General features: G+C 34.7%; 2 protein-coding genes across 3 annotated transcripts; both read left to right on the top strand.

Moving 5' to 3' along the window:
* Positions 1-3,890: 3,890 nt before the first annotated feature.
* LOC113770731 (kinetochore protein SPC24 homolog) lies at positions 3,891-6,822 on the top strand. 2 transcript variants are annotated; one of them, XM_027315297.1, is made up of 5 exons: positions 3,891-4,137; positions 4,781-4,913; positions 4,996-5,097; positions 5,766-5,839; positions 6,741-6,822. In XM_027315297.1, exons 1-5 carry the CDS (start codon positions 3,963-3,965, stop codon positions 6,794-6,796), a joined length of 540 nt encoding a protein of 179 aa, XP_027171098.1. In that variant the 5' UTR covers positions 3,891-3,962; the 3' UTR covers positions 6,797-6,822. The 2 variants fall into 2 exon arrangements, with proteins under 2 accessions (XP_027171098.1, XP_027171097.1); XM_027315296.1 differs by lacking the exon at positions 6,741-6,822 and adding an exon at positions 5,972-6,434.
* A 407-nt stretch (positions 6,823-7,229) lies between these two features.
* Positions 7,230-12,778, top strand: LOC113770730 (GDSL esterase/lipase At1g71250-like). Its single transcript, XM_027315295.1, has 6 exons — positions 7,230-7,307; positions 8,474-9,038; positions 9,997-10,118; positions 10,511-10,753; positions 11,459-11,714; positions 12,525-12,778. The coding sequence occupies exons 2-6, from the start codon at positions 8,768-8,770 to the stop codon at positions 12,743-12,745; spliced, it is 1,113 nt and encodes a 370-aa protein (XP_027171096.1). The 5' UTR covers positions 7,230-7,307; positions 8,474-8,767; the 3' UTR covers positions 12,746-12,778.
* Positions 12,779-14,538: the final 1,760 nt, after the last annotated feature.

Genomic DNA, 14,538 nt, shown 5'->3' on the forward strand with positions numbered 1-14,538 from the left:
ACTCAAATACCCTAAGCAATCTAAGTTCAAATCAACCAAGAATCACCTCTTAAGTTCCGTTTCCGCTCGCTTGGACTTCAAGAAAAAAAACAGACAGCGTTTCCTTTGTCTTTTCCCAATTTTCTAGCCATTTTCAAGGCAACATTTTCATATCAAATCAGCCCAAATCAATACCACAAGTAATAAGATGAATTCGGTTCTCATACTAGCTATAAAATCATCCAACTGAAGCTCATTTCTAGCCTATATACATCACAATATCAAAGCTGAAAAATTCCCCAGTAAAGCTGAAATTATAGAACTAAAGCTGAAATTTTCTATTTAGAAGCTAAAAAGTCACAATAAACTACCAATCATCACACGAGTCCATAACCAAGCTCAATACCAACATATCATGGATGAACAACATAAATCAAAGTTGAAAATCATAAACCCTAGGCTGAAATTTCACCAATTTTCATCAAATCTAGGTTATCATCCATAAAATTTCAAGTTTCAAGCCATCTTCACCATAAATTGCAAAATAAAAAAGAGAAAGGAAGTTGTCCAACTTAGTACCTTCAAAACCCCTTGAGAAAGTGAAGAACCAAAGCTTCCTCTCCAAAAACTCTCTATTACAAGCTTCCTTACTTCCTTGAAGCAACTTTGTTCAGTTTAGTTTTGTGATTCCAACTCAAACAAGGTAAGAATCAAGATGAAGTTGGTGGTTTTTTCTTCTCTCTTTTCCTCTCCTCACTCTCGGTCAAGAAGATGAAGAAATGAAGGAAATTTTGTGCTAGGAAAGATAAGAATGGAAGAAAGCTTCTTGGTCAAAGGTTACATGGATGGCCAACACTTGGCAAGCTACCAATTTTCCTCTTGTTTTTGTTTTTTTTCCTCTTGTTTTTTGGTCAAAAATTTCGGCTAGCCTTAGGGTTAAATTAGGGAAGGATAAATGATAGGAAAAATAAGAAGATTAGGGTAAGAAAGTATTAGTCAAGTGGTGTCTTTGACCGGTACAAACGGCGCAAGTCGGTTCAAGCTTACTTTCTTAACTCTCTTGTACTTTTGTTTTAACTTATGGTTCACTAACTTACTCTTAGCACTTTTTAATCACATACTTTCTCTTGCCTAATACCCATTCTTATCCACTAAATTTAGTACACACACCTTACCAATCAATCACACTACACGAATACGCCAAAATCCTAGCTTACACTAATGATAAAAGTAAAAGTAAAATTCTCGATTCTATTATTTATTACAACTATTGAGGGAGCAAATTAGTGGTAAAGAATTTATAAATTAACTTATTCAAAATAAAAGAGGATTATAAGGAAAATATAGGTGAATTTTCAAGTCCTCACACTTCCACTTAATACTAAGAATTTCGAGTTATACTTCTACAAATAGCCAGACATGAGATAATTTCTCTTTCATAAGAGGTGGTAAATCCTTATATATTATTCACTATCTTTTCCATACTTCAAGTATATACCAATAAGCTAATGATGTGAGGATTCCCTATTATGAAAACAATTATATAACAAATACACGTCCGTACTCAAGATACCGTAATAACTTTAAATCTAGGGATCACTTACACAAATGTTATTTAGAGATTAATCCTTTGGCACTTAAAAGATATCTCTATGCAGATCAATCTAGTGAATTTGATCACTCTATCAAGTAGTAATATATTAATTTAGGTATGTCACACACTATAGTAGATGAGTTCTACTACTTCTTAAATAGAAGCGATATAGTATATGCTAGTCTAACCATATTATTTAAGTCATGTGATTATTGTATTAGTGGTTGTGATGCATGTTTGTTTAGTGGTTCTAGTATGTTTTGGGGTTGTGTTAAGGGCATGCAAATGTAGCATGGTGTTCATTAATTTCCTACTTATTATCAATCAGGTGAGTTTAGTGCTTATAATTCTTTCATTCCTACTTATACCTCGTTTTTTGTCTTTGACCCAGGCATTGATTTGAGGCCAAATCATTTTCATGGGAGAAGGAATGGTAGAGATATTAGAACTAATCTTTGGCGAATGGAACATGTGCATTGGTTCGTGTTTATGATCAAGTTGAGTTGGCGACATGCTTATTGGATCGCTTTTATGCAAACGTTCCCCGATGTGCTTCACTATAAGCAAGGCAACGATTTAAGGACAAATCTTTTCAAGAGAAGGGGAATGATATGAGTCCTAAGAGTTGATTGGACACTCTTTCAAGGTCCGACAATGGTTCATTGGGGTCCAATAAATAGGGGTAGGATCAAGTCGTTCAAAATTCAAAATTTGGTGTTTTAAAGCATCAATTTGGTTCGATTTGGTTCAATTTGATGTTGGCACGAACTAGGGATTGTGCATGTGGAACTTAGAAGATATGCATGAGGATCGAGGTCGAAGGAAAAAGCAGAAAAAAGAAGTAGAAGCGGATTCGCGGATTAATCTGCGAGGAACAGGTCCATGGATCGGTTCGCAGATCACTTCTTTATGTCTTTTTCTTACTTCTCGTCTCATGTTCTAGCAATGTCTAGTGCCATGTCTGATCCCATGTTCCGGGCCGATTTTTGTCGAGTCAAAATTTTCAATTTTTAGCAATTTTCATAGTTTTTAAGTTATTTTCTATTTCATCGCATCCGATTGGTTCTTGTAAGCCTATGAAGGCATATTTAGCATATCTAGACGCAAATATTAGTATAAGCTTATGAGGGCATAGTTAACATATCTAGACACAAATATTAGTATTCTTAGGGTTAGGGACTTATGTCTTATTAGGAAACTTAGGCTTTTCCAAACAGGTTTAGGGTTTTATGATCTTGTAAGGCTATATATAAGCCTAGCTTGCAACGTTTTCTTAAGTTAAGTTGAAGATGAATAAAAAATTGAGAGGTTTCTCTTTCTTGTTCCTTGGGAACGTCCTTGATACAAAGTGAGTGTTTTCTTTGTTCGAGTTTAACTTATCAAATCAACAATTATAGTTGGTTGTGGCGCCGTTCTACCTTTCTAGTCAATCTCGAGTTATCCTTGATTGTTTTAGAATCCATCTAAATTGTTTCATAACCTGATCAACATAGATCATTCCGTTGCCTGATTGAATCGTTTCTTCAAGAACGAGAATTTGGAGATTCGAGTTCACATCATGATATTTTCTGGTTGCCTTTCCATTCACTCTCTATTTCCTTTTGCACTAACTCAAAATCACCAATGATGCTTTGCCTTTACTTGCCACCAATAATATTTCTCGGTACCTTCTCTAACTCATTATTTAAAGCTTGGAAATGCTTTTTTTTTTTTTCAAAGATTGAAAAGCATTGTTTTCAAGTGGGACGCTTTACTTGAGTCACTTCAGAGCCTCACGAGATTAAGCAATATATATTTTTTGAATTTACCTAAGTTCATTTTTTAGTGGATGAGTCTCTCTTTTATTTTTAATTATGAAAATTGCCTATTACATCCTTGTTTTGTCTTACCACCCTAGCACTTAACCTTATAATGGAACCATAATTTTGTCAACCTATAGGTACTCTTTGGGATACGAGTGACTTAGACATTACGTTATAACTTATATTTGCTTACTTTTGTTGGTCAAATAGTCGATGACTTCTAACCATTTGTTTTAACTTTTCATATCTCTTTATGAAATAGGAAGACACTTCGGAATTTTCCTAGTACAATGCTAAATTTCACAGTGGGGAAGCAAAGTAAATTTTGGTAATAATGTGAGGGTGCATATTGCAATTAATTAGAATTTTCGATCACAATACTAAAATTCAGTGTGTCAGTGTACAGTGTAGGAGCAAAGTAAAATTTGGTTATAGTCCAAGGGCGCATTGCAATTAATGTTTCAACTGTTATCTCTCCATGTTTTCCCTCTTACGATTCGTCATTTGAATTTCAGCCTAAAATCTGTTTGCCATTTGAGTTCAGTATTAAAAGCCCAAATTTCATTGCAGCAAAAAGTCGAACAGATATGGCGGATTCGACAAGGTTCGAAGTGGAGAAGCTCATCGCATATAGCCACGAACTTGTCGACTTCCTGAGGGACGACGGGGACAACATCACTCTCAAGCAATATTTCCAGCAAGCCCAATCTCTCCACTCCCGTGCCCACGCCGATTTCAACGGCCTGCAACGTTCCATACAAGGTCCAATTTCTTCCTCGAAAGAATAAGATAGGATGTTACGCTTGCAATTTTGATTATTTGTTGACGAACCAAGTATGGTTTTCCCATTTTTACTAAAAGTGAATTGGAGCATGTTTTGCCAATTAACAGCAATAAGGTTTGAATTTTACCTCCTGCTAGTTTGCCTCTGGAGTTTTAGGTGATGGTTGATGTGGATTAGGGCATTTTCAGTAAATGTAATTTAGGGCACTATTTTTCCTGTTATACTGATAAAGTTCGAATTTTGCTTGCATTTGACGGTTGATGATTGGTTTGTTAATGTATAATTTGTCATGCAATTTTTTGGCTGATTTTGTGAGACTGAATTTTTAGCTAATTTGCTGCTTGGACTTGGTTAAGTTGCATTTCGCTAGTGGTCTGGAGTACTAATCACTGAAACACAATCGATTGAATTGCTTTTCCAAAATTGAACTCGCTGTATATGTGCATTGACAACATTTCACATGTTTAATTTGATTGCATTTTCACTCTTCGGTTGAAGTGTCCTTTTGACTATCTGTTACTTTAGATTCTTTTTGTTTCTCTCTATATTTGTTGGTCAGCGTCAGTGTGGTAGATGACAGCTTCTCAGGTATTGCTACTTAGATGAGTTTACTTGAAACAGAATGTCAAACAAAGCTAGAAATATGCAGAAGCAAAACTACAGAAGCAAATTCCACTGTAGTTGCAGATGAAGAATCAGATTTGCTAGCCAAGGAGCTGGAAGAAAGAGAACATCAGCTGAGGGATGAGCTTAGATAAGTATCTCTTCATTTCAGTGAAATCCTCCATTTTTTGCTCTGTGTCGGTGGTATTGATTTCAGATTCGAATATCAACACAGTGATTATAGATGAAATTAATAATCTTGAGCAACAGAGCGAATCTATTGAAGAACGAAGAAAATCACTGAAGAAACTTGAGCAAGAGGACCTGAGGAGAGAGTAAGTTGATGGAGAAATTTGGATTTACATTTATGTGTTAATCTTGCTTTGCAAGGTTTTTTGAGTTTTATTTACTCTTGGATGTATTTTGTGTGGTAGATTAATTTTTTTGGTGACATAATGTGCAGCAGTATATTAGCTCAACTGTACTTGCTGTAGATATTTATAATTCCCTTCTAGTGTTAGATCAGAGTTCAAAAAAATAGTTGTTATAGTTTTTCTTTTTGTCATCTCAATCTTTCAGTTCTGTTGATTTATCCCCCCCTAAGATGTGGATATCTGCAGGTTCCTCTGATTAGTCTTAGATATTTGAAGGAAGAATTTACCGAACTTTGACTATTGTTATTTCAAGCCTGTTTGGTCATTTTCCATTCTGCATAATTCATGCAACATAAGCAGTTGATTTAGTTGTTTGTTAATTTTTAGTCTTTGCAAGCATATGTAGTATATTGTCTTTTATGTTCTAATAATGTATTACGCTACTGTGTTCCTTTGTAAGCACTTTAAGAAGAACAAACGCATTGTTAAATTTTTTTTCTTGGATTTTGTTATGTAGAAAATTATGTTTCTTTTGTTTGCTTGTCTCATGTGCTGTTAAACGTTCTACTTATTTCAAATGTTTGTTGAGATTTTAAAATTGCTGATATTCACTTCTTTTCATCTTGTAGGATGAAATTATCCATGTATGCTTCTGTCACTAGCATTGTTCCAAACCTGGACGATCAGTCCAAAATATCTGGCCGTATCCTTCCAATTGTCTTTGGTATCTGTTTGGTAATTTCTCACTTTGTATATTGATTACAAGAAGGCTTCTTTGCTTTGGTCTGCACACTTTCCAATTACAGTTGTTTTACCCTTTATTTAGTCAATTCAGATATTGTGGAGAGGGAGGAAAAAAGAGTAGAAAAGTTTGAACTCGATCCGGTGAAGCAGACTACCTTTGAGACTTGCAATGGCATCTGGAAGATGATAAACTTGTGATAAATCTGAGTTGTTTCCACATTTAAGTCTGTTTGCAGTTTATATATTTATGTTTTGGCTCGTTGCCCAGTATGAAAACTTGAGCTCTTGGAATCCTGAAGTTGGAACCCATTTGGCTTGCAGCTAATGGCTTGGTTTGAAAATTCAGTTTCCTGGAACTTCGTTTGTTTTGCAGCTTCATGACTTTAGTTTCAAAGCTCAATGTCCTGCATCTTTCTATTACTATTGTGTTTTCCTACATTGGAAAAGCTGAGCCTGGAGACTTTTTGGTTCTTTTCCAGTGCTGTGTGCTGCATCGTATTTGAAGTGTTGTATTTTTGCAATGAATGCAGATCTGTGACTATTGGTTTTGTCAATCAGATTGTTAACATAATTTGCATTGTCTAAAAACGATTATCATCCCTCTGTAGCATTATCTTTATGATAGAAAGATGACTAATTTAATACATTTGAATTGTCTCTATTCAATTCTCTTTTCCAAAAGAACTAGTGTGCTTTGTGATCTTTTGTGACAGAGGCCAGAATGGGGCTTATTGACTCGTGAGTAAGATTTGTTTATGAATGTTCCAACAACTAGGCTTCAGTTCCAAGTGAAGAAGCAAAATACGTGTTTCACTAGTTATGTATCTCTTCTTAAGTTGAAATTCTTAGCAAATTTACAGACTACAGTACCAGGAAGCTCCTGTCGTGTGATGAAGTTAATCTTCATGGACTTTGACAGTTTGACCTACAAAATGGGTGGATAAAATGATCAAAGCTATCTGTGCAGTAAAACGCAAGATATCAAGTTCACTTTCCTTCCAGGTATCAGTATATTATTATGTTGAATTTCACGCATACAGCTTGCTATCATATGTGGGGACTACTCTAGGAGGCCATTAATAAAGTACAAAGTGTGTGTTGAACAATATGTATCGGTAGCAGAAGCATCCTGAGTATAATTTCTACTTACATATGCTAAAAGTGTAATACATAATTCTTTCACTGCAAAGAATACTATATATCAGGTTATTAGTTCAAGAGAAGATATCTGGTTGCAGTTATATGCTTGGCCATTGGGTGTTTGTAAACTGCTGCAGTTTGGAGAAGATGAATTATAAAGTGGAAGAGATGGAAACAGGAAAAAGCAAGAAGAATGACATTGTACTGTTGGTAGCAGCTGGGAGTGTAGAGGCAGGGATGCAAGAAGGCAAGAGTACAGAAGAAAAAGGAGTCTTGAGACAGATATGGTATGTGTCACTGTCACTGTAATTTATTGATACTGAGTTTCGTAATATCGATTAGTGGTTTACTGGGGCCTTCTCTTAACTTGAATGATGTTACTATGGTCAATAACAACCTTTTTCAATAGGCTGAAGGGTAAAATAGCCATATTATGTTTAAAATGAGCTCCATACATCCTGAACGAATAAGGTCAATCTAATTATGCAAGTGAGTTATTTATCAAAATAGATCAGTACCTTATGGAATGCCAGTATGATTTACCTAGTTAATAGATCAAGCCATGAGGCAGGCTTTAAAAGCCACTCCCTGGACACTTGAACAACCCCCAGTAATTGGAACTTAATCAGTTGACCATCCCAATTTTAAGTTAATGCCTTTCATGTACACGGTAATTATGTGATTTGAGTTTGACAAGAGAATTTTTTAAGTGCTCTAGTTGATCATTTTTTTCTGCTAAAAGCATGTTACTGTGCGTGAGATCTACTAGTGATTTAGTTGCATTTGTTCTGAGCATTGAATCTCTAAGACAAGGAGAATTCCTAAATTTTAACCTAATGGGATGGCTTGAAAAAGTGGCGATCTCCATGATCTTTATCTCAGGCCTAGGAAAAATAGAGTTCATATGTTTGAAAAAAAAAATTTCTTCTTAAGTTTGAAATAGCTAACAAAATTGAAAATTAGTATAAGGGTATAAAAAAGAGTAAATATGAGAATATTATGGTAGTGAAACTATTATTAAATGGTAGTGAAACTATTATTAAATTCGCATAAGAGTTAAAAAGCTCATATATAGTGCTAATGTAGATTTCTATCAAAAAGTTAAAGCCAGTAATATGACTTCAATAAAGAACTTGACCTGTTGTTGTCTTGTTGAAAAATAATTTTATTTATGGTCAAAATAAATTTGCTTTCCTTTCCTAATTTACTAAGTCTCCATTCATTGCATGCTTCCTGATTAACACACTATCTGATGTGAACTATAACATTCTTCAATTGGTCAGCCTGCTTTAATCGTTTTCTGCATTTGCGGAATCTTCAATATGAAGTGTCTTGTAAACACATTATGCATAGTAGCATAAGCGACCAAATTACCTTTCGTACATACTTCGTGGTCTATACATCTTTTAACAAACTAGTCTTTAAATGACATTTTCTTTTTCTTATCTATAAGCTACAGAAGAAAGAAAAGAAAAGCCGAACTCAAACTGACAAGATTGGAACTGATGTAACTGATTGCCAACAAAAAGTAGTATTCAAAAAGTCGGGCAGAATACAAGGGAAAATGCTCTTCCAAAAGGACAAATTCATGGATTGTTTTTGGTATGGGCACATTTTTCCCACCTTACTAGTGAGCTAAAAGGAACATGGACACATCTTTTGTAGTACATTAACATCCATCGGATGGGATGAATTCTCATTTTAAGATGACTTGTTGTCTGAAAGAAGCTAGAAACATTTATAGATAATGGATGAGCATGTGCCCTTAGCAAGAATTCAACTTCTTCTTAGATCAGTTGCCTTAGCTTTAATCGCTCTTTCTCTTTCACCTAGAACTGTGGCAGCTAAGCCACAGTTTGCAGCTATGTTTGTATTTGGTGATTCGTTAATTGATCCTGGAAACAACAATGATCTTAACTCCTTGGCAAAAGCGAATTATGTTCCTTATGGTGTGGATTTCAATGGAGGAGTACCGACTGGCAGATTTTGCAATGGAAAAACCATCATAGATTACTTGGGTAATTATGACCATTAACTTTTGACTTTAATTTTCAGCTTTAGAAGGTTATGTAAAACCGAGGTAGATTAGCAAATGTTACACCCACACCCACACCCACATACAACGATAAAATAGTTGTTTGAAATACCAAAATAAGACTCTCTATGCCCATTGGTTCACTGGAAGGAAATTATGAAACGCTCTTTTCACTTGTCTCGCATCAAGGTTTGATTGTTGATATTTCCTACGTTGCAGAAAAAGCTCACTGTGAAATTTTTGGATGAAAATTTTTGCAAGTCTTTTTCCTTCCAGTAGTAATGGGAGGGCTCTTAGAGTCCTTTATGTCAAATTCAGGGTTAGGATTTTGGACCTGACAATTGAAGGTGGGAAGGGTGGGAGAAGGGGTGAGAGGGTAGCAAGAACATACAAAAGTTTTTTTCCCTCGTCTTTCATCGCTTTTAATCAGTAAAACTTGGCTACCTTCTTTTGTGGAGAACAAACAAAAAAGAAAACGGAGAGACGAAGACACCTCAAATGCTGATTCTTTTTCTAGGACAATTATAATTGAGAAATTGATTAAAATTTGAATTAAAATTTATTTTTTCCTACGAGAATTACAATTGGAATGTTATATCTAGAATAAAGACCAAATCTAGAAACCAAAACACATAAATGAAGAAAAGGAAAATATATTTGCTACGATGAAAACTATCACCTCAAAAAAAAAAAAGGGAAGAACTAAAGTTGAGGATTCAATCAAGTATTACATGAAAAAAGTTCAAGAGGCAAAATCTTATGCCATTCTTGCAAAAATCATACTTTATGCTATTGATTAGGCAATAGATTTTTCTCAATTGGAAATTTAGCTTCATGAACACAAAAAAGTAGTTTACTCTTTTCCTGATGAAGTATGTTAAAACGCGGTATTGCTCTACTAATTTATTCAACTCCTGGTTATTTTCCCCTTGCTTCCGAAGGAGACTTGCTGGAACTTCCTTTACTTCCACCGTACACGAGTTCATCTAGTGGAAACATTGTTGGGGGAGTGAATTATGCCTCTGCTGCAGCAGGCATTCTTGAGGAGACGGGACAAAATCTTGTAAGCTATTGTTTTTCCCTTCTCTTAAAAGAAAGGAATATGGAACCTGTTGATTACACATCTAAAATAAAACCTAAAATTCGTCTTCTGGTCGTGTTTGTGCCCTTAATAGAACCAGAAAAAAAATATTCAATAATTTTTAGATGCCTTTTAGTCGTAATATGGCACTCCAATTGGAAAAAGAAGTACATTAGTCATTTCTCACATGAAATCTGCTCATAATTGCAATGGTTATTAGTAAATACTTTTAACTAAAGATATAAGATAAAAGTGCAACTCCTATTTCCTATTTCCTATTTCCTATTTCAGAGCGGGTAGCTAATAAAGTTCATGTAATATTGGTTTGATGTATTTCACCCTACACTTTTTCTTGTATGTGGTAAATTGTACAGGGTGAAAGGTTCACCTTAAGTGAACAAGTCCAGAACTTCGACAACACCTTGAATCAACTTAAGGGCCAAATGAATGAGCAGGAGTTGAGTCACTATTTGGCCAGTTCCTTGGTTGTAATGATCCTTGGTAGTAATGACTACATAAACAACTATCTACAACCTTCATTTTACACCACAAGCTATTTTTATACTCCTGAGGACTATGCTGATCTTCTCATTCAGCGTTACAGAAGGCAAATATTGGTAAGAGTGTCAGAAATTCACTTCAATCGTTTGATTAATTCAAAATACAGCTTTACAAAAGATTGTTCAACTAAACCATAATTGCCCTCTGTGGGAAACTTAGTGACTTGTAAGAGTTTGCAATTCAAAGCTGGGATGGTCAATTGGCTTGTGCTATGTTCAAACTTGCAGTGAAATATATGGTTACCATCTGACACTAAAACATGTATAAATTTCAATATGGAACCTATAGACGCCCTCGCACTTTAGCCATTAGATTTCAATGTTAGACACTTTACTCCGTAAAGTATGAAATCCATCATACTTTAATCCTTAAATTCTAGTAATTTTGAATAATTATACCTTAAAATATAAAATTCATCCCACTTTATTACTTAAAATTTGGGCATCAATTGTCGACTATTCCATTAGTTTTGAAGTTTTATGAGAAATTCTTCATACTTTAGGAGTTGAAATGTCCAAAATTGAAGTTGAAGGGCTAAAATAGAATAAATTTCATACTTCAGAAAGTAAAGTGTCCAAAATTAAAGTTTAAAGCCAAAGTTGTAGTGCATCTATAGTTCATGGGTCCAAATTGGAGTTTAACCTTAAAAAAAATAAAAGATGTTTAGACATTAATTTCTTGCTTGCTTGAACATCAAGCCCAAAATTCTGCTCGTGGTTTCTGCCATTAACCATCTCTAAGTACAAATTTAATCTTTGTAGGTATTGCAGAGCCTTGGAACGAGGAAGTTCTTTTTGGGTGGAATTGGACCACTTGGCTGTATTCCTAATCAGCTGGCAACTGGTCTTTCTTCACCAGGGAAGTGTGTGTCCTTTGTGAATGATTATGTTGGAATGTTCAACGTGCGCCTAAGATCTCTCGTTGATCAGTTTAACAGAGATTATAAGGGGTCAATCTTTGTTTATGGCAACACTTTTGCAGCACTTGGTGATATAATAAGAAACGCCTCTACTTATGGTAAGAACATAAACACCTTGCTATAACTTGCTTTTTTATATATATATATATAAGCACATGTCTAACGGCACATGTCTAACTTGCTATAACTTGCTTTTTATCGTAACGACACGTCTAACTTACTCCTACTCTTACGGGGGAGGGGGGGGGGGGAATCTACTCTATGGGAAGGCCCAACTGAGTTGGGGGAACCTGACGGGGACTGAACCACCATCAGACTAGACTGGTGCACCACACACCCGTATGGATTTAGAACAAATCTCATATTGAGACACATTGATGGGAGGCAAGGTTTGAACCCTTGACCTCCCACTCCACAATTAATGTGGTGGCTAGAGGGAGTTGGTTTGCTATAACTTGCTTATAGTTACCACAGTTTCGTGAGTTGTGTTTGAAATGTTTAAACTTTTCCTTAAGCACTTGCCATATAGATTTTACAAAATGGTCAGTGTTGGAATTAATCCCATAATCATATATGGGTTGATTCTGCTAATGGGTACTTGCTAAGAGGCTCAACTTCTCAGATGTTAACCTTTTATTAGAAGTGAAGGTAATTTGAGAAAATATCTAAATACAAAGGGTGTAATAAGGATAAATATGTGTATTCTGAGCCCACTAGAAAAATCCATTATGTATTACATAATAGGATTTTGGCTCCGTAATAATGGATTAATCTTCTGTAGATCGCATATGAAGATATAAATTTATGCACTGTATTTCTAGATAAAACTAAATATCTTGTTATTTTGTCCCATAAATCTAGTGCTAAAGTACAAATTCTTATACCCGATGTGTGTGGTAATATTGTAGGTCTTACTGTCACTGATAGAGGCTGTTGCGGTATTGGAAGAAATCAAGGGCAAATAACTTGCTTGCCATTTTCCAGTCCTTGCACTAATAGGAGTCAGTACATCTTCTGGGATGCTTTCCATCCAACAGCAATTGTGAACCAAATTCTTGCTAGCAAAGCTTACGGTGGAACAACTTCTGATTGTTATCCCATGAATGTGCAACAAATGGCACAAATATAATTTATCATTTGTTTATGGTTTATAATATGTGAAGGAGATGCTATGCCGATCAAGAAGAATAATTGCATTAATTTTCTCTTCCATTTCTTTTAGTAAAAAACAGTGCAAAAAATCATATTTCAAAGATAATGTAGGAATCAAATAATGATTATTACTCCTGGCTATTTGAATCTAAAGGATAGTTAGCAAAAGAGCGAGAAAATTCTCTCTTTTATCTCTCTTCGCAAGAACTACAGTTTCACATGTTCAAAAGTCATAATTCTAGAAAAAATCTGAAAAAGGAAAAGCAACTTATTGTATGACTCCTTTTAGTTTTTGCTCCTCTATCTTCTCAATTTAGGGAAAAGTATTTTTTACAAATGAGTATTTCTAATTAAAAACCTTGCATATTTCTATCATGCATTACAATGGAATAATGCTGTTAGACCATTTTAGAGTAATTATAGATTGACGAAAGTTAGCATTTCAGAAGCGGCATTGTAAAAAGTCTCAAAAATCTAAATGACTTCAAGTTTTCACTCTGCCACATGAGATTTACAATGACAGCTACATAAATTGTTTACAATTAATAATCACAATTTTAATAATTGAGGATTACATATTTATACAATTTTACAATGACACATACATAATTGAGGGCTGCATATGTATACAATTTTAATAATTACCAATTTCCCGATAGCTATTAGTACATTCAACCATGGCATATAGGTTGAATGGTAAGATTTTCAAAAGTTCCTCCAATTGAATTGAGTTTTACGATTTAAATGCTCTTTCTAATAAAAAGATAAAATTGATGCTATGCTCCGATCACTTTCTTACCTTTTAATTATACAGATTTAGGTAAACTGAGGAAAAGTTGGAGAAACTAAATTGAGAGGTCCAAACACCAAACCGTTGTTTTACTACCCTTAATTGCACATTTACACTTCTGGCGGGTAGTCACCTGTGTAATCTCCTTAAGAAAAAGTCTATTTTAAATTGAACGGAATAGGAATTGATGCTATCCTTTTTTCCATATTATTTCCTTGGGAAAAAAAGAAGAAGTGGTTATTTGATCTAGCTACTACCTGTTGATACTCTTTCAGTGATAAGGTGTTCTAAAGTAGGTTTAGTTTGATAACGAAATGCAGTTTAGTTAATAAGACGTTTCACCTGTAACTGATAAGTTGCGAATAGGTCACGAGTTTGAGTCATTCAGGAGGTAAGCGAGGAACTATTATTGATCATCATTTTTTTTAAAAGAAAAAAGCAAGGTAGGTTTAGTTTTATTGTTGTAATTATTATTTTCTAAGAAAAAAGAAGAAGAAAAAGTGGTTATCCGATCTAGGTTCTACCTGTTGATACTCTCTCGATGCTAAGGTGTTCTAGGTAGGTTTAGTCTTCGTCTTGTAGTTATTTGTACATATCTATAATGTACAAATTGCAAATTTTAGAATCACTTAAAGCACTTGACTTACAAGATCAAACATGCTCAACTGTTCTAGTTTAAAAAGGGATAAAATACATGGAGCCCCTTATGGTATCGCCGAAAGATACAGCGTCCCCATTCTTTGAAATCCCCCCCCCCCCTCCCAACACACACACCATATATAGTCCCCCTTTATACTTTTAATTAAAGTGAAATTTGACTTTTAACCGGTTTATGACCTGTAGATGACATAAGACTTTTCAATATTAAAAAAAAAAATAGAGACAGACAATTGAGGGACTTCTTCAGTCGAGACTCAAAATTAGTATGTCAAATTAAGATTTAGAAAAAAAACATAGTCAATTGAAGGAGTGCTGGGACT

The sequence above is a fragment of the Coffea eugenioides genome, chromosome 5 (assembly GCF_003713205.1).
Source record: "Coffea eugenioides isolate CCC68of chromosome 5, Ceug_1.0, whole genome shotgun sequence".
NCBI classification, from domain to species: domain Eukaryota; kingdom Viridiplantae; phylum Streptophyta; class Magnoliopsida; order Gentianales; family Rubiaceae; genus Coffea; species Coffea eugenioides.